A 20,143-nucleotide genomic window follows, 5' to 3' on the forward strand; every position below is an offset into this window, starting at 1 on the left:
TTTAATAAAAGGTTCATGAAGAAGAAGAAGTAACATCAGTATTACCAATGCTACGTATATCAAGAGAGAGTCCATTACCCACAATAAGCTTACCTGGACCTCTAAATTCAACCAAGTTTGAGACATTAGTTGCATCAGGCGTAATATGGTGTGTTGCACCTGAGTTAACAACCCAGTAATCAGCAGCTTTGGAGATCACATTAGCCTACGCTTGACCAGCCCCTTGACAACACCCTTTACAACATTCACAACTCATATTAGAGGTTTCGGACACAGAATAGTATGCATTAGCGGGTTGGCCTTTTTGAGATCTTGAGTCAGAGGTTACACACGTGTATTCCTCATCGAAACGATGCCAACATCGGTCAACTAAGTGACCGAGTTTCCCACATAGTTGGCATTGGATTTTGGCTCTTCCCCAACCTTTACTCCCAGGTCTGTGCGTTGAGGATGGCCGAGTAACTTTGATTTCACAACGATAACCTTTAACAACACTATAACCTTCTTGATGTTGAGCTAAATTGGCATTTATGGGAAGGAAATCTGATTGCTCATCAAAGCTAGCTAACTGTGCTTCAGCATCTAAAAGAACTGTGTACAGGCTGTCCAACGAGAGAGTCTCCTTCATCGTGGTAATGACAGCCATAAACGACTGATACTCCCTGGGCAGACCTTTCAGAATGCTGGCAATATGACCAACATGAGGGACTGCACTTCCACACGATGCAAGTGCATCACAGATCTCTTTAATTTTGGTGAGGTAAGTACGCATGTTGTCGTTACCTTTCTTGAGTGACTGCAGTTTACAATGCAGGCTCATCGCCGCCGTTGTAGACCTATTGGCAAATAGTTGTTGAACCGTAGACCACACTGCAGCAGCCGACTCAGCCCCGACAAATTGAGGAAGAATGTGGGAGCTAATGGTGAAAAGAAGCCACGACGGAATAGCGCTATCTTGTGCCACGAAATCCTCAAAAGCCTCGTTAGTGCTCACTTCACCATTGTCACCAGTAATCGTTTCAGGTAGCGGCTTCAAAACACCGGTCAACAACCGTTCTAAACGATGGCTACGGACTGTCAACAAAATTTGTTGTTTCCATAGCAGGAAGTTTGTTTCGTCGAGAACGACGTTGATCTTCTTGTGCGAGAAGCCTTTGGACGACTCCATTCTTAGGCGAGAGCAAGCAGAAGCGGAGGTTTAATAGAGAACCCCAAGATTTCCGGCGAAAGATACCATATTAGAAAAGGTGCAAAACAATATTGAAGAATAGGCAAGACAAAATTATTTATTGAGCTTGACACTCTTATATACAATGATGCACGTTTTACATTCTTGGTAACTGCAGCTTAACGGACTTAACAGCTTGGCTAACAACCTAACTAACCCAACCACTAACATACACACACGTGTCGCTCATTATAACAGCTTAACATAATCCAAGTTTACAAATTGTATTTCTTTTTCAATATTCTTTTAATAAGGACCGGATTTACGTGTAAATTTGAAAACACTTCAACCTAAAAGAAATTGCCAAAAAAATAGTTATATACATACCCTGTACTAAGTAAGGGGATTGCCAGAAGAACTCAATGTTGTCCATTGAACTTCGCTTGAACTTTGGTCCTTATATATTTCTTATCTCTCTCCTATTAGTCCAATCTATACAAATGTCAAAGTGTTAACCAAAATGCAAAATGTAGTGAGCTTTAAAAAAATGGAATACTTGAGGTATAGTCATGAAACAAGATGAGAGAAATTTTGTAAATATTAAGATTTAAATTTTAAATTTATTTCTAAGAAATACTATACAAACCATTTGTGTTAATTTTTATATTTAAAGAGACGATTTTTAGTGAAGAATGAATTTTCAATTATCAAGTAGAATTATTTATGAAAAAGGTTATTTTCTTGTCTAAATTCAAATGAATTTAAAATCCCTTTTCAATATTCAAATTAATATTAAAAATATTTTGTATTAAATAAAAAATCTTTCTTATTATTAAAATTAAAATTAAATTAGGGTTAGATTGAAATTAAAAAGATAAAGAGTACCTGATAACCCCACCGATAATTGGTCAAATCCGTTGATTTTTTTATGTCATGAATCTTTACCCTCCGCAGCCCTGTTACCCTTCTCTCTAGATAGGCTCCTGAATCCTTTAAATCAAAAGTTGATAACAAAGGTTAACCATTTATTATCATAACCTTAAATTTTAAATTCAAATGTTTTCGAGTAGCATTTTTATAAAGTTAAGTTTTATCATATAAAATTTAAATAACATTGTTATTTCAATTTCAATTTTATCATTAATATTTTTAGATTAAATGATATTTTAACGTCCCTTAAAATTATATATCATTAATATTTTGGTATTTTTGTTGTTGTTTAATTTGATCTTTAGAATCTTCAACTAAGATATATATTTGTCCAACTCATATTTTATAAAGTTTTTATGTGTCATGTGAAACATAAATGATAATGAATCGAGATATAAAAGATAAAAGGCTTACCCGTAAACCAACGGTGACAATTAAAAGGGAGATGTTATTACTGCCATTGGTTAATGGAATTGTGTTCTCTAGCCTGAAGTTTGGCCTCTTATGATCTCCATGTGCCTAACAGATTAACATCCCACTTAATGCTTATTTACTGAATGATAAAACAAGACAGCCAACGGTACTTATTGGTAAAGTTTTTTAATTCATCTGCTCGCAAATTACAGTAGAAATTGTAGACATACCAACTAAAACACCATTGACAAATGCATGCAAAACATGCCCAGCCGACTGCACCTTAAGCACTGCTTTACTGTTTGATGATTCATGCTGAAAGCTGAAATTAAACATCATAATCAACAACCGAATAATTCCTCTTTAAAATGAATTATGATATTCAAGATTCAAAGATGGTAAGTGTTCGTCACAAATGCCCCCATTTTGGCTACCTAATAAAACCTACATCAACCGTGTGAGCTTATTAGATGGATTTTTATAATTTATATACCTTTTTAAGTATTTGTATACAAGAGAACTTATCAGAAGTTTAAGACATACCATACTCGTCCAGGAGGACATCATCATAGTAACTTGTCGTTGTGAATGCTGAGGCTGTTCTCCCAAAATTTGTTCCACCATGATACTGAGAATTGAAACAAGAAATGTTACGGTAAAATATGTAATTATATACACACGATACAAGGAAGTATGATTATATATTATGAATATATCAAATAGTAGCAGATGCAATAACAACATACTGAGTAGTCCAATTTTCTGTCCAAAGCCATGGCTTGTTGGGTGAATTAGGCCCTGGAAATTACTCCCCACATTTCATCCCATTGCAAGTGTTGATCTACACACAAATCAAGTGTATAAATAATAATAATAATAATAATATATTTTTAATGATATGGAGTTAAAAAGAAAATGGTGAAGGAGAGTAAATTACGATTGGATCAGGAGCATCATATTGTTTGCACATCATCCAGGGAACCCCAGTTTGAAGTTCAACGGCCATTTGAGCTGCCCATTTCACAGACGGAGGTCCTTTCTCATGGAATGCGTCTTCCACTAATTGGTACTCATTCTCAATCTACATTTTATTTTAACCATAATTAAACCCAGAACTACGATCTGAACCCCTTTTTTCTGTTTAGCCCTTTGAATGGACCGCCTTGCGAAGCATTTAGGCTTTGGGATTTCATCATGTTTACTATTTTTGTGGTGAAATTCTGCATATGCATCTGTACGCCGTACATGAATAGTGCATCAACCAATGTATGAAAAAGTGTGAATAAACTTTATGAGCCATAATTAAGAAATAATGCACCTTAAAAGCTTCATTGTCACATCTGTAAACAATGCCCGGGATGTCATGCAACCAGAAAGTTAATCCCCTGCAAAATTTAACATCCAAACAACAGATCTAGCCCAAGACTTACCCTTCGCCAAAAGCCAGTCGGCCAGGCTCTTGACTAAAACCAACAGGCGAAAGAGGCTCAAACATCGATGGACCTAAGAATACGTACCATTTAATCTAGCGCATCACAAATTGCGGCTCGATCCACATGGGATGGGATACTCACATGGCATGAGGCCACCAACCATGAGACACGGTCTCCCATGCCTTTATCCTAGTCTACGTCTAGAATAAATGAATATAGCCTTTCATGAATTGTTCGAAATCGTTTATATAATGTTTTATTATGTTTATTTATTAAGTCAAATAAATGAGTTCGGATAAATTTTTTATGTTCATTTATTAAATGAAGAAATATAAATAGAGGTGTATTTAATTTATTTATGTTTAAATTGTGAAGACATGGATTAAATATTTGTAAAGATAAGGATTAAATTAAACATAATGTGAATTTTGGGTTCAAACTTTGAACCCTAATGAGCTTATAGACTAGTAGTGTAATTTCATCATTTATTGAACATATAAACAAATATGTTTGCTAACACTAAACAAAATGAACACGAATATCTTCAAAAAAAAAATGAAACAAACATTATATTTAAATTTTAAACAAATATGAACCGAACATGAAAAACTTTAAAAATAAACAAACAAACACAAATACAACCGAGAGCTACTCAGGTAAATCCATGGTCAAGAATATAAAGAAAAATAAGTAGGTGTTTACCCGTAATTCCATTCAGCTCGATGAAGGGACCGATCCTGAGACTTGCATCTAAGCCTTGTGCTTGGATTTCCTTAATGAATCTAACAATGTCCGCTCTTCCACTGAAATCATACTGCAAATTACACAACTATGTTATTATCTAATGACCAAATCGTAATGGAAACTAAAAACAGAGGGTTTGATATAAGGGGAAAAAACACCTGGCCTTTTACAGGCTCATGTAGGTTCCAAAACACGTATGTTTGTATCACATCTATTCCTCCCTCCTTAGCTTTCGCTATTAATCCTGCCCACATCTGCAACAACTTGAAATTTTTAAATATATTTGTAATAAAAAATCTATGAGAACAGTGAAGTAATGGACTGGTTCCAGTAAGATCTCTCAGAAAGTTGTTTGGCAATTCAACAAGAAAGCTTAATGAGATCAGAAGAGGTCAACTCAATTTCACTAGTCTTTATTGAATCTCTAAACGTTTATGAATTCATTGTGCTCCTAAAAAAACTTGAAAGAGCTAATCTAAGAAGGAAATGGAACAAAATGTACCTCAGGAGTGCTTCGAGGATAATGTATAGAAGCAGAGAACAAAAGCTTTCGTTGTCGGTGAATTATCAACGATCTGCCATCGTAACTCACTTCTCCTCCTCCAACCACAATCCCTACCGTGATTAATGCAGCAAGGCCTAACGCTGACACTGCCCTTTTCTCCGTCGATGCCTAAACTAAACTTTAACGGAGAACCAAACCTCTCTTCTCTCTTGCTTCTGCAGTTTCCCCAAGCATCCAAGCATCGTATATACCAATAGTGACAGCAAGACAACTATTTGTTGTAATTACTAAATATGTATAATGATTTTAAAATCTTTATTTCCCATTAAATCTAAATTTATGATTTTAGACAATAAAGTTATAATTCGGAATTATGAGAATGCAAATTACAGCTGTAAAGGTTTAGAAGGCGGCATACAGAAAGCGTAAATCCAACGATCGCAAGAGGATGACGAAGCAATGCAGTGAGAAATAAAGACGCATTGATTGGTCCGTCTGCATGTGAAATTCATTGTCTCATGCAATTTCGTTGAGACGCCAAATGAATAATTCGTGATTCAACTTCCTCCTCACTCCCGCTTCCACTTAAACCCTCGCTGTATTTACAAAATTAATTTTGCATGGTATGTTTAAAATATTACCAATTTAATTGAAGTGTATTTCTTTAAATTTTAATAGGTTTGTTATTGGGTCGTAAATTAATTTTTAGGTTTTAATTGGGCCTTAACTTTTCAATGTGACCTCTACCTATATTAATCCAATACCGTACTAAACCCAAATGCAGTTAAATAGGAGTGAAGACATGGGTTTGTCCAACCACAAAAATTGTTTACAAATTGATTAATGGATTTAATTGGATTTGTCAAAGCTGTCCATTAATGGGGCATTATTTATTATGGCTATAAACGAAATGAGATAAATTGCAAACTATTTGAGTTTGATTCGATTAAAGGTTGGCTAATATTTTAGTCGAATGAACTCAAAATTTGAGTTCAAATTGATTTGAATTCTCAACGAGTCAAAGTAAACTATTTGATACCGACTTGAAAAAGTCACAAACAATTAAAAAAATAGTTTATTAAATTTTATTTTCTTTAAATTAAAACATTAATAATATTAACATGTGTATGTTTTTTAATACAATGTAAAGCTTTCATTTACTTATGATTCAGGTTTGAATTCGAGTTCGCTCTTGAACCTAGTTTGAACTTCAATCGAGTTGAGTATAAGAATATTTATAATTATAGTTTTCTCGAACTCGAGTCGTGTAACACCCTACACCAGTACGACACACAATCGACCATTGAGAGTGGCACACAAAACCACCGGAGTGGCTAACCAACAAATTTCCTTTATCATAGTGTGTAAATACTTGCAATAAAATATAAAATAAAATCCATGTAAAAATAGTTTATAGTCGGGGAGCTCCCACAATTCCAAAATAAATCAAAATATACAGATCGGGTATTTTCAGTCTGTTTAACTATACGTTCATAAAGCCGATCCAAACCCACCCTGTATATTGCAATCCATGGACTCATAGCAATGTCAATGCCGTGAATGGGATGAAATTATTTGAACCTGATAAATTTTGATTTGATTTGATAAAAAAAAAGTTAACTTAAGTTTAGGGGTTGGACATAAGTTATGTAAATGAAGAAGTCAGTGTCATATTTAAGATAGAAAATTCTGTATCCAATTTGATCCAAGATAATTATTATAATGTTTATTTATATATATTAAATTTATAAAAAAAATTGTTTTATATCATATTGTACTAAATTTAAAATAGAATTTATTTAAGAATTTAAAATAAATTGAAAATAATTCAAAAGAGGCAAAACTGACTTGGTCGTGCACATTCCAAAATGGAAGTAAAAGGAATGGTTGGGGATGTTGGCCTGGGTTTACGAGAAATAAAGTAATTACTGTAGAGTGCACGAAAACAGATGAAGTCATTTACCGCTTTTCCAACCACCAACCTTACCTCTCTTATTTAACACCTTCACCACTACTCCCATAGCACTCACTCAACTCATCCCCTTTCTGATCTGCAAGTTTCTTCATATAAAAGCTTCAAGCTCGGCAATGGCGTTGTGGACGTATTGCCTCGTCCTTTGCCTAAGTGCCGCGTTGAGCGATGCGGTTTTAGGGAAAGGACCAAACCCTTTTTTACACGAGGGCCGTGGGAATAGAAGAGAAATGGTGCCTGCCATGTTCATATTTGGAGATTCTCTCATCGACAATGGCAACAACAATGCCCTTCCTTCTTTTGCGAAGGCTAACTATTTACCTTATGGGATTGACTTCAATGGCGGCCCTACTGGTCGTTTCTCCAATGGCTATACCATGGTTGACGGAGTTGGTCTGTCAGTAAACACACTTTTTTTTATGTCTCCCTCCCATTTAAACCCGATTGTAATGTAGCCTAATAATCAATGTCTGCGAACATGCAGCTCAGATGCTAGGGCTTCCATTGATTCCTGCGTTTTCTGAAGCTTTTGGTGACCGGGTTCTTCATGGCGTCAACTACGCCTCCGCGGCTTCTGGTATACTCGACGAAACCGGAGGAAACTTTGTAAGCATTTCTCCTATACATGCACGTGATTATATATATTTTTTCCAAATTAAGATAATTTATTTCACGTGATATGTAATGTTAGCAGTTAAATTTATTTCACGTGATATGTAATGCTAGACAATTATTACAAGTCTTACATCTATCATTTGTTTATCCAAATCTGTAGAAACCTCTAATGTCTACCATCTTTTTTTTGTAAATATAGAGCTTGCAGTATGGTGCAAAAATTACATGCAGTCAGATAATAAATGAAGACAGACTAAATATCTCTCTCTCTATATATATATATATATTATTTTGATTTTTGTGGAATTGGGTTTGTTCAGGCGGGTCGAATACCATTTGATCAACAGATTCGAAATTTCCAGATGACGTTGGATCAGATAATGGTCAATCGGGGTGCAATCCATGTAGCAGAAGCACTGGCTAAATGCATTTTCTTTGTTGGAATAGGAAGCAATGATTACCTCAACAACTACCTGATGCCAAATTACCCCACCCGAAATCAGTACAATGGTCAACAATATGCTGATCACCTGGTTCAGAAATACACTCAGCAACTCAGGGTATGTTAACCACTTCATCCACAATCTGATGGTAATATTTGATGTTAAATTCGAAATTTACTTATGCGCAGACACTTTACAATATGGGGGCACGTAAGTTTGTGGTAACAGGGTTGGGAAGAATGGGGTGTATTCCAAGCATTAGAGCACAAAGCAATTCGGGACGCTGCTCGGAAGAAGTGAACAAGCTGATGGTACCTTTCAATGCCAACGTTAAGAAGATGTTGAATGAGTTTAATAGTAACCTGCGGGGAGCCAGATTTATCTACGTGGACGTGGCTCACATTTTGGGAGATATGATAGCCCATCCTACAACGTATGGATTTAGGGTGGTGAACAAAGGGTGTTGCGGCATTGGGCGGAACAGAGGCCAAATAACGTGCCTTCCCTTGCAAACACCCTGCAACAACAGGGATGAATATATGTTTTGGGATGCATTCCATCCCACTGAGAAGGTCAACATCTTAATGGCACGGAAGGCTTTCAGTGGCGACCATTCCGTTGTTTTTCCCATCAACATTCAGCAGCTTGCCAGACTTTGATATTTAACCCTATCAAATGTATCAGCCACTAGTTGGCTTGTTTTCTTTTACTTCTTTACTTTATTTCCTCTTTGATTAGAATAAACACTACTTTTTGGCTTCACTCCTACTACTTCAATGCCTACTTTAATTCTTAACATAGATTAACTTAGTAATGTTGGATACAATATGATTATACAACAGAATAGTAAGAAAATCCTTTTTGTAAACTCTTTACAGATCCGTCTAAGAAGTAGGGTTTCTCACTTTCTTGCTCTATCCCGAAGATTGGCATGATATTTGAGATAGTTTGGAGATCTGAAAAAATATATATATAATTGAGAAAAAAAAAACAAAACTCATTTAAGAGAAAAGTCATTGATGGAAGGTATACGGTGGGAGCTGATGATGGGGGAGGGGAGAGGAGGGGAGGGGAGAGGAGGAATAAGGTGGTGGTGGGTATTTGGAAAAAAATTAATTTTTTTAGTAAATTAGATATAAAATCATTGTTTAAGGACCTATTTGATGTTTTAGCAATAGTTTCGGGGTAAAAATAAATATTAATCTTTTATTAACATTGCCACATCATCAATTCAACAAAGATGATGGTTGATTGATAATTTTGTTACAAATCGATAAAGTTAGTCACCATTTTATTACAAATTGATAACATTAGTGACCAATATGTTACTTTTTGAAACTTTAGTAAAAAAATGAAAACTTACTCAAACATTATTGATCATTTGTGTAGTTTACCCTATATAATATGGACCAAGTATAAGGGGCATGAGATCCAAACCTGACAGGTTCTAACCTGACTCGACTCAATCGGGTCGAATTTTTTTATAAAAAAATAGGTCGGGTTCGGGTTTAGGGTGAAAAATCCCCGACCCGACCCGACTCAAAACAATTGTAATTTTACCTTATATATTTAGAGATAATTGTAATAATACCCCTATATATATTATTTTCTTTCAACTAAAACCTATTTTTATTAAATAAAAAATATTTTTAATAAATATATTATTTCAGGTTGGGTCAGGTGGGGAATTTAAAATTTTTGAGTTAGGTCAGGTGGACCGAAAATCAGACCCAACCCGACTCATACCCATCCCTAACTAAGTATTTGTAACCCCTTTGACCCGGCCTAGACGTTAAGCGGTTACATATCGTATTCAAAAACTCTTTTCATATTTAAAACAATGTTAAAATCCATATAACATTATAATATGAAAATTAGCCATAATAAGATTTGTATGGTAAATATATATGTTTACATATATCAGAAAATCGTATAGAACATATATGGAACAAAATACTAGTAATACAGATATATTGAGACGGCTGCAAAAACACGTGGCATCAAAGTATAACAAAAAGGCATATAGAGATATACAATGGTACAAAAATAGGAGTAGTCGGTCCTCTTGATGCCAAGTCTGCTAGCCTATGGTCTACCACTATCTGAAAAGGTTAAAATTTACAGAATGAGCTAAAAAGCCCAGTGTGATCCTTAAGGTGTATAAAAACATATAGATAGAATACTTTATTAAAAATCAGTACATCAAACATGTTTTAAAAATATGAACACTACCCCCATTCAATCACCAGAGTGTGTAAGTTCCCCAGAACCATACACCCACCTGTACACCCTGTAAGGGCCTTATACATATAGCATAAGGACATGCGGTAAATACTTACTCTGTGCACAAACAAGAGGAGCATGCAGTAAGGTCTTACAAGTCTATTAACATCCCAAAACAGGGCTAGTGACTAAAATGTAAATTTTGAAAGCTTTCTGCTCAATTTCGAAATAAGTTAAAAGTTCATAAATTTAATTGGGAATATTTTGTGAGGAATTGTTTGGTAAATATTAAATCAAATAAGGGGTAAACTGGTATTTTCATAAGAAAGATTTTTTTATTTTCTTTTATGGGGTATAAACACGTGGGTATTAGGAAGAAAAATGGGGAAAAAGTCTAGAGAGTTTGAGCAGTTATCTTCTTCCTCTTATCTTCCCGTGACACTATGAATAAGGTAAGTTGGTCTCAAGTTAAGGTTTTCTTTCATGTTTAAGCTGGTTTTGATTCTTGAGTGGTAAGAAAGAGTAAGGGAAGATTTAAAGTGGCTTAAAACTTAAGGATGAACAAGTTATAAGAGATTTTGTAAATTGAATTTTTGAGTGAATATTGAAATAGAAGGAGTAAATGGATTTTGAAGGTGAAATTTACTTGTCAATGGTATAATTAAGAAGTTAGAAGTGATAGAATTGAATTAAGAACATGTTGGAAATTTGGTAAGATTTTTAGTTTCAAGAATTATGATGAGTTATTGAAGATGATAATGTGTTATATGGATATAAGAAGATTTGAATAAGTATAGTTAAGTCTCAAGGGTTAAAAAGGAGGGTTTGGAAGAAGAATTAAATGAGTTTGGTAAGATTTTCAGGTTAAAAAAGTGTATTCTGAGCTAGGAGTAACGGTACTATTCATTTAGTATCGATACTTCAAAGAGAAAATAAGTGATTATTAAGGTATGGGTATCGATACTGGTTAAATGAGTATCGATACCATAAGGCAGAATTTATAAATGCTTCATGGGGTATCGACACCTGGGAAGGTAGTATCGATACCAAGAGTACCAATACCATAAGGTTAATATCGGTGCCCATTTTTGAAATAAGGATTTTGAATGTAAAAAGGGTATCGAATACCCAAGTTTGGTATTGATACCATAGTTAGGGAAGTATTAGTACCATGCATGGGGGTACCGATACTACTCAAAGTGGAAATTGTATTAAGCATTTCGTGTAGCTTGAGTTATTAAGGATCGAATTATGATATTTGGATTGCTGATATGAATAATATGCATGATTGTGTAGATATCGATCGAGAGCAACATCCGGACAAGTCGACAAGTAATAGTCATCGGGAAAATGATAAGAGATCGATATTGACTAATGAGGTCAGGTGAGTGCATATTAGTTAGTATATGATGATGAATGGAAATAAGACTTGCGACAAGTCTATTTCCTATATTATGATGCATGAAATAATGTATATAAGCATGTTATTGATATGAGTACATGTGTGATGTGTTGTTGTACATGTTATATGATATGTGTAAATGTATGTGATGTGATTATGATATCAATGATGTGATAATAAACTCTATGAATATATGAAAGGTGAAATAAGCTATCTAATATTGACCTATGTGACCATGTGTGAAAAGGTATAAAGTATGTGAACATATGCATATGAGATAAGCCATGTGAATATGTGTCTATGTGTTATGACTATGTGAAATAAGATAAATGATAATGCCCATGTTATGTGTCATGAGAGCTAGAGGTATAGTTGGCATGCCAAGAGTCGAGAGTTCTACGTGGTCTTTCGGGACATATGTGTAATCCTTTGGAACATATATGCGGTACTTCGGTACACTTATTTGGTCCATTGGAATATGTATATAGTTTTTAAGTTGTGGTCCTTCGGGACATATGTGATATGTGGTCCTTCGGGACATAGTGGTCATTTGGGACAAATCCTACGTGCCCCTAGTGGTAATTATACGAGCTGTGGTGACAACATATGTGCACAACCTCTATGTACTCACATATCTTTAGTTCTCACATGTGTACACGGGCTCATAAAAGATATAACATGAGAAACCTTGTGTAATGCTATTTGTTTAGCTTGTGGAATGTATGATATGATATGCATAAGTGTTAAGAATAAGATCATAAGACTAAAAGAATGAATGCAAATAATACTGATAATAATAATAATAGTGTGAATAATGATAATTATGGTATAAATATATGTATGTTTGCAATGGTCATATGAATTGTTATATGATTTTGCATAATATTAGTGTGTGAATTGTTTGTGCATTGTTAGATAATTAAATTTTTTCGTATTCATTTTATATGTCTCACTAAGTTATCGACTTAGCGTGTATATGTTTCACACGTAGGTTCCGAAAAGATTAAGGAGCTGAGAGGAGCAAGACATGTCAGTTTCTCCTTATCGAAGGTCAGATCAGAAAAAAATGGTTATGATTATGTATTTTGGTATATTGTATGTAGTTGGCATGTACTAAGAGAATTGAGTTGAATATGCTCTGATATGTTTTGTAAAACCATATGTTTTATATAATAGAAATTATTTTGTTTTATAATAAATGTCAAATGAAATTTTTAGTTACTTTGTAAAAGTAAATGCTTTGAAAAGTCAATGTGACACCTCGGACTCGGATCCGAGTTGGATGCGGGGTGGGGTGTTACACATAGACTAGGCATGATATACTTCCTCCAATAATACTCGTAATGGCAGTAATTAACATGTATGTATTCGAGTGAAAACGATAGTTTAATCCATTAAAACATGAAAATATTCCAGGCTCAAAAATCAGATAAAGAAATACAATAATTAGATATCATATCAAAAATATACAATAAATCAAATATTAGATAAACAATACTTAGAAAATCAGGTATTGTCTCGTAAAAATATTCAGTATCATCATAAATCTAAAACAATTTACATGAATAATTTAAACAGTAATGTAACACTATCAGGAAACACACTTGTATCGGTCTGAGTAGTCTGATAGGGAAGTCTACTATTGAGTCTGTCGATCACGATTAACGGCAGTGCTAGATCCTATGAATCAGAAAATCTATATCAAAATCCTAATATGGATAATAATAATCTATATTTAAACAATTTATAATAAACCTACGAGTGACTCTCGAAGAACGCGAATCGAGTGAATCTGACGAACGAAAGTTATCGGATCTAACCGACCCTCGATTGGTAAAACACGAGTACCTTCTTAAAAATATTTTCTCGAATCAATTTCATAACCAAATCTCAAATAAATAAGCAAAAATGCTAAAAATACTAAGCATTTTCGGATTAATGTGCTTGATTCAGGGCTTTCAAGTCATAATTTGGCAAAACGGATCACAAAATCGGACTTAGGACATCGAAAAAAATCAAGATAGAGGTTTTTGAAAGAAAAAAAATCAACACTGGTTAATGCTTAACGGTCAACGGTCAACAGCTGACCGGTTCGGTTTAGGTTGGATCGGGCCAGACAGACGGGTCGGGTCGGCCCACTTTCTAGAAACCCACCAGGCGAGGAGACTTTCCCACGCGTAGTGGCATCATGTGCGGGGCCTTCGGGGGTCGAAAAAACTGTGAAAAAAATTCCTATATGCATTGTAAGGGGTTTTGAGACACTTACCAAGCTTGGTTCACAGCGGTGAACGATAGAGAGCTCGATTTCGCAACATTAGAAACTTGACTTTCCTCACCCCCTCACACGCCGGCGACAATGGAGACAAGATGGACATAGGTGGACTCAAGACGACTCAAGAAACACGATGGTGCAGGAGATGTCGAAAATAGAATAACGATCAGTGACGAAACGTCGATTAAAGATTTTTACTAAAAGAGGAAAGCTTGAAGAGGGAGAGAATGAGGCTTCTAAAAGAGGAAACTTTCCAAATTTAGGTATATATATTCCATAAAAATGAAAAATGGTAAAATTATGTCATACGTCCTCTATTTTTTGATACTTTCTGAATTTGGATCTGAATTTAATCAAAATTTCACTTTGGTCCCTGAATTTAGTTAAAATTTCAATGTAGTTCTCGAAAAGTTTTTAAAAAAATTTAGGCCCTAAGTTGGGTGTGACAGTATTATTTCAATGATATCTTTTAGAAAAAGATAAATTTGAATGTAGTTAAACATAGTTATCTTTTATTTAAGGGTTTTGTTAACCCGTAAAAATGGTATATTCCATGCCTTTTTATTTGGATTATTGTTTGATTTCAATTCATTTAGTTGCATAATTTATACAAGTGGTGGAATTAGTTTGTTCGTCTTTATTTTTTTTTTAAATAAAATGGTGTTACGATGAGAGAATGATAGTGTTTGGTAGTGATTTGTGAAGGTTTGAACAAAATAGAAGAATTGATGAAATGTTGTAATATTTTGAATAACATTTCTAAGCGCAAAAAATATAAAATTAAGATATTTTTATAGTTGTACAGATTACCCCCAGCCATTTGTGACCTACACGTGAAGGGAATCTTTTCTCCAAGGCATACAAATAATTAGGGCACAAAACCCTAGGAGCCTCCAATATATAAAGCAAAAGACACCCACAAATTAAAGTAGAACTGGAATTTGTGAGATAAGAAAGAAATAGGGGCGACAACTATCTTCTTCCTATTCTTCATCTTGGATGAACCCCATTGTTAAATGCTCCAAGGAATATCATGCAGCTCTCGAGAGAAGCTTGCAAGGTGTGGATCAGCTCACAGCAGCTCATGAGTTTACTTATTCTTAGTTTATTCTTTAGTTATTTTATTATTTCTTGAAATGTCACTTGAATATTTTGTCGTTGATGATTTCTGTCCAACTATGAACTGGTTTATCTTGGCCTGGATTTACTATAGGTGATTATGTTTATGTTTAATGAATGTCTTAGCATTTTATTGTTAATACTTGCTTTGTTCATTTGGTTGCTTGTTTTGTTTAAGTGAGAATCTTCGAGAATTGACTATCACTTAGTTAGATGTTTTAATATTCGAGAGAGTTAAGCATAGATCCATGTGAACAATGAGTTTGGGATGTTAAGTTTAACTCTAACTCTAACTCACATTAAAGATTAGGATAGGGTTTAATGACTAAAAGGAGTAGATTTTAAAGATAATAATGTATTAGGACACACACAAAAATGTATGATCTTAGTGTTTTTATTGTTGATTTCTTGCTAAAGATAGTGTAGAAACAACCTAGACTATTCTCTCGAACAGTGTATTGATGGTAAGATGCTAGACATTTGTTAAGGAAAACATAGGAAACGTATCCTTTTATCTCTTGTCTTCATTCAAGACGTGTAAAGTCTCATTGTCTTAATTTGTAAATCTCCGTTCTCGACATCTTTTTACCGCAACATTTATTTACTTTGTTAATATCACTTCACATATGATATTTTTATTTATCTTTGAGTACATTTACTTAAGTTCCTTCAATTCTTGTGGAAACAATCTCATTTACCATTATTATTACTTGAGTTGCAAATCACTTTACACGCAACAGGTTATAAGACCAAGAGTAGTTTAGGAATTGTTTAAATAACGAATAATATGTGATGTAAGAGTATGTTAGATTACCATAAAGTGTTCGGATCAACTGACACATAATTTTTCTAGTTTAACTATAATTTTGAACATGAGATCTTGAGAATATAATGTCGCTAAATATTTGAGGGGAAATTATTTTTTACCCCATTCATACACGATTTAACAAAATTAGTCTTTACTTAGATTATTAAAATAAATGAACGAGGGGCACCCACAATTTCTAAAAATGATAATTTATTCATGTTTTTTTTTAATATTTACTAAAAATGTATAAAACCATTAAACAATAATTAAAAAATAATATTTTTAATTTTTTAAAAATTTAAAGAAAAAATATAGTATGATTGAGCCTAAGAATATTTCAACTATCTATTTACAAATATATAAATGTTGTAAATAGTTTCTATCCAAGCTCAACTCAGCCTAAGAGCTATACTCCAATAAGATATCGATTGTTCCAAGCTGGACCCTCCGCATACATTGTTTTTGTACAACTTAATTTTTCTTTGTATAGATATTTTAGTGTCCAAAGTACAGATATTTGAGTGGATAACTAAATCCAGAGATAATGCCTTGGACAAATTTTTATTGTTCGATTAGTTTAAATTTGAGTCAAATCAAATAATAAATAAATCTTCTAGCTTGGAGGGATAACTCAAGCCTAGTACAATTCTACTAGAAGCTTATTCATGATCAATAGTTGGTATCTTGGAGCAGAATTTTGATGATTTTAATAAATCTACAGTTCAGCAAGAAAGATTGAGAGTTGCATTTTCCATGTATCCGCTGCTAGTCATGGGATTTTAGATACCCTAACCACACAAAGGATTCAAATCATAAAATTCAGTTTCAGATTGAAAATCAAAATGTGTGCATGCTGCTAGCTCTTTCATCTCTTTAACGCACGCGACGAGCCTTTTCTTCCTGTCCCAACCCGAGTGATTTCTGTGCATTTGCAATACCTTCAGGATCTGCAACAACACAAACCCACAGGGTTATAATTTTTTGTTAACTAAGAGTGCATAACTTCAAAGAAATTGATGACCATCGACTGCCGGAGGCGCTTTCTAGGCCATTGCCTAGATAATCAGAACCAGTTACTACAAGTTTTCATTTTGTTAAAGTATTTGTATCTATCTTATATATAGGGACATGACTTCAAATATCCTCCAATTACAAGGAGAAAACGTATTAGAAAATGAGCATACTCAGTGTCAGACATGACAAATCCAACTCACTTGAATTCTAGCACAATAATTAAAATTTTCTAATGTCCAGGGGTGCAACTAAACTGTGTCGTAAGCTACCAATCAAAAACATTAGACTCAGACATGGAAGAGACATTTGTGATTAAAAGAGTAGGAATCATGCTTCTAAACCAATACGAGTATATGACCTAAAATCTATGTTACCTTGACTTCAGTGTTAGTGTCATACATGAGTATGTGTTCAATATGGATATATATTCAATTTTTCATCCAAGTGTTTACATGTATTTGGGGGATCTTGGTGAGTCGTATATCCATACCCATGTCTATACGTGTTGGACACATTTACGAGTGTTAGACAAGAGTACCGAAGAGAAGGATGGGAATCCAAGACAACCTTAATACAGAGCATAATTCATTGATATTAATGTTCAATATTTGAGCTACCAATTACTTATTTGCAAATAAAAAATCTCACCAAAAAACTGAGTGAATATGCGTTTGAAGAAGCTCAAGTTGCGAGAAACATTGTATGCAATAGCAGGTGGAAGAGGCTTCACAACAGTGTCTATGCTAAAAACTCGTTGCAGAAACTGCATGAGCATGAAAATGTTAGAATACTCATCTAAGAAGAGAATGAACAATACTCAATAGGGACATATAGAAGACATAAAAAAACAACAACGGCATTTCGACTTATCAGCTACTAAAATGGAAGTTTGGATATGCAGCAAACAGTTATTTGTTTCAACAACAGTATCAGACTGTAATTAAGAAAATAGCACAGTTTTATTAACTATTTCAGTGATATTAATGTTTACTAAGCACAATCATTCTTTTAAGTTTTAAAATCAAAATTTCTCCAAAAGTTGATAATTGAAGTAAACTTCTATGATAATCTCCTTTTGCTTATACCAAGGTCCATTAAACAGCACACTTTTGAAGATGACTTCATGCAATAAATGATACGCCATAAGGCCCTAGGAAACCTTTTATTATAATTACCTACTTTAGGAATCTTTTTCTTCCTTTTTGATGATTTTATTTTCAGTTGCTTTAAGCAACAATCAAGAGATCAAGGGGGGAAACAAACAGCAAATGTCTTCTTTGGGTTCACGAAAATCTGCAAAATTGTTCAACTTAAATGCATCCAAGTAGAAAATGAATAAAATTTTAGAATGCTGAACTCTGAAAACAAACAAACAAATGCATGAAGAGATTGATGTATTGAGCTGCAACATAATCATGAACAAAACATCAGAAAACATGGATATTGAAGAACCCCTAACAGGTGCTCAACTCGGATTGAAAATGATGAATCAAGTCCAAGTAATTTGACTAGCAAAGGACTATCCTCAAAATGAGACTAAATTTTAGGTTAATGCAATAAAAAACATCGAATAGTATGACAAAAATGTCATGTTTGTAATTGATATTAAATATGAGCAGCAAACAGAAACTAGGAATTTAAAATATATATTCAGGGCTATACCAGCTCTATGCATAGCACCCATGAGAAGAAAATGCAAAATGAAAAGTGTATGAATGGTTGAATACCCTCTTCAGTTTGAAATACAACAAGATTTACCATATTGAGATCAAGACTGCAGATTGTGATCAAAATATATAGTCTGCTGATTACCTATAAACAAAGTTGCTCTGATTCTTCTTTCTTGAAGTACTCATGTCCAACACAAATCCAAAACTGAATATGAAGATATGACCCTCCAAGGACCTTCTAAGTACAAAGAAAACTTGGGAAAAATTGAACATGGTACATCTAAGTCAAAGTAACAAAGACTACAACACCACTCTCCAAAAACAAAAAGTATATTTTTAAAGTAGAATGGTAATGTTAAGCAACGCACTTTTCAGAAAGGACAAAAACTGAGGGGCAAAGGACCAAAACTGGGGAACACAACACTTCTCCTCAACAAGTTTGATGTATAATGTGATTTTATCATAATTCATATCGTGGTTATAGAGAAGGTATGTCTTTTATGACTCTTTCACTAAAACAGTGGTGTCAGAGAAGTTCTCCAGTAATCATTTAGGAATGTAATTATTCCTCAACCTTGCATCAGTCAAATTTTAGCAGTTACGAAATTGAACATAAGATTACCTTGGATTCTAAAATCTTAACTTGGGAATACCTTATTGTTTGAATATAAAATAAATTAGTCTATTATGATTCTGAAATAGCAAACCAGTCAATAAGAGCCATAATTAGACTACCGGGAGAAATTATATAAACCAATTGTGAAAAACCTGACCCAATATGCGTAACAATGATTTCTCAAACTGGGTTTCCTTTAGAATCAAATATAATAACAAACACAGAATGAAGCGAACGAGAAAATGACCTGGAAGTTGCGCTGGAAGCTGTAACGGAGTTCAGGGTCAATCTCGAGGGTGTCGTCGTCGTCGTCAATTCGGGAAGAGGCGGACTTGCGGCGAGGGACGTGCATTTTGGCGGTGGAGCCCGGCTGTTTGGTAACCTTGAACTTGGCATCGGCGAACTTGTCTTGTTCGTCATCGACCCTCCACGGCGCTTTTCTTAGCAGCTCTTTCTTTGGATTTCCCATCAATGGCTGCTGCACAATTTCACTGCTTTATTTCCTTCCTTATTCCAGGTTTAAAGGCAACATAAGATAAGACCTTCTGTTTGGTTGCAAGAGGAACGCTTTAAAAATTGAAACCTGTTTAAGAAGTAAAAGTACCATGGAAGCTCCTGTACTATATGTCAGATTATATTTTGGTAGCTCTACTTAAAAAATTCATAAACATACCCCTTGTACGTTACAAATAAAGCTACCGAAATATAATCTGATATATAGTACAGGGGCTTCCATGGTTATGTTTTTACCCTTATGGATAAATACATTTGAATGGATAATTTTAAATCAACAAG

The 20,143-nt window shown here is 34.2% G+C and overlaps 2 protein-coding genes, 1 long non-coding RNA gene and 1 pseudogene across 3 annotated transcripts; 1 reads left to right on the plus strand and 3 right to left on the minus strand.

Moving 5' to 3' along the window:
• Positions 1 to 1,610: 1,610 nt before the first annotated feature.
• LOC120217083 lies at positions 1,611 to 2,629 on the minus strand. The gene is made up of 3 exons (XR_005525122.1): positions 2,513 to 2,629; positions 2,054 to 2,158; positions 1,611 to 1,660 (listed from the first exon to the last, which is right to left on the minus strand). It is a non-coding gene; the product is annotated as an uncharacterized LOC120217083 (long non-coding RNA).
• A 649-nt stretch (positions 2,630 to 3,278) lies between these two features.
• Positions 3,279 to 7,261, minus strand: LOC120217085 (annotated as a pseudogene).
• Positions 7,241 to 8,963, plus strand: LOC120217082 (GDSL esterase/lipase At1g71691-like). Its single transcript, XM_039214298.1, has 4 exons — positions 7,241 to 7,559; positions 7,651 to 7,772; positions 8,102 to 8,341; positions 8,413 to 8,963. The coding sequence occupies exons 1-4, from the start codon at positions 7,283 to 7,285 to the stop codon at positions 8,881 to 8,883; spliced, it is 1,110 nt and encodes a 369-aa protein (XP_039070229.1). The 5' UTR covers positions 7,241 to 7,282; the 3' UTR covers positions 8,884 to 8,963.
• A 7,770-nt stretch (positions 8,964 to 16,733) lies between these two features.
• On the minus strand, positions 16,734 to 19,913 carry LOC120217106. Its single transcript, XM_039214313.1, has 3 exons — positions 19,596 to 19,913; positions 17,711 to 17,825; positions 16,734 to 16,995 (listed from the first exon to the last, which is right to left on the minus strand). Exons 1-3 carry the CDS (start codon positions 19,815 to 19,817, stop codon positions 16,922 to 16,924), a joined length of 411 nt encoding a protein of 136 aa, XP_039070244.1. The 5' UTR covers positions 19,818 to 19,913; the 3' UTR covers positions 16,734 to 16,921.
• Positions 19,914 to 20,143: the final 230 nt, after the last annotated feature.

The sequence above is a fragment of the Hibiscus syriacus genome, unplaced genomic scaffold, assembly GCF_006381635.1.
Source record: "Hibiscus syriacus cultivar Baekdansim isolate YM2019G1 unplaced genomic scaffold, ASM638163v2 tig00110183_pilon, whole genome shotgun sequence".
Classification (NCBI taxonomy): domain Eukaryota; kingdom Viridiplantae; phylum Streptophyta; class Magnoliopsida; order Malvales; family Malvaceae; genus Hibiscus; species Hibiscus syriacus.

Coding starts and splice junctions, on each gene's coding strand:
- LOC120217106 (XM_039214313.1), bottom strand. CDS start 19,817: ATGGGAAATCCAAAGAAAGAGCTGCTAAGAAAAGCGCCGTGGAGGGTC. Junction 17,826..19,595: donor GCTTCCAGCGCAACTTCCAG/GTCATTTTCTCG, acceptor ATGCTCATGCAG/TTTCTGCAACGAGTTTTTAG. Junction 16,996..17,710: donor CATATTCACTCAGTTTTTTG/GTGAGATTTTTT, acceptor GTGTTGTTGCAG/ATCCTGAAGGTATTGCAAAT.
- LOC120217082 (XM_039214298.1), top strand. CDS start 7,283: ATGGCGTTGTGGACGTATTGCCTCGTCCTTTGCCTAAGTGCCGCGTTG. Junction 7,560..7,650: donor TACCATGGTTGACGGAGTTG/GTCTGTCAGTAA, acceptor GCGAACATGCAG/CTCAGATGCTAGGGCTTCCA. Junction 7,773..8,101: donor ACGAAACCGGAGGAAACTTT/GTAAGCATTTCT, acceptor GGGTTTGTTCAG/GCGGGTCGAATACCATTTGA.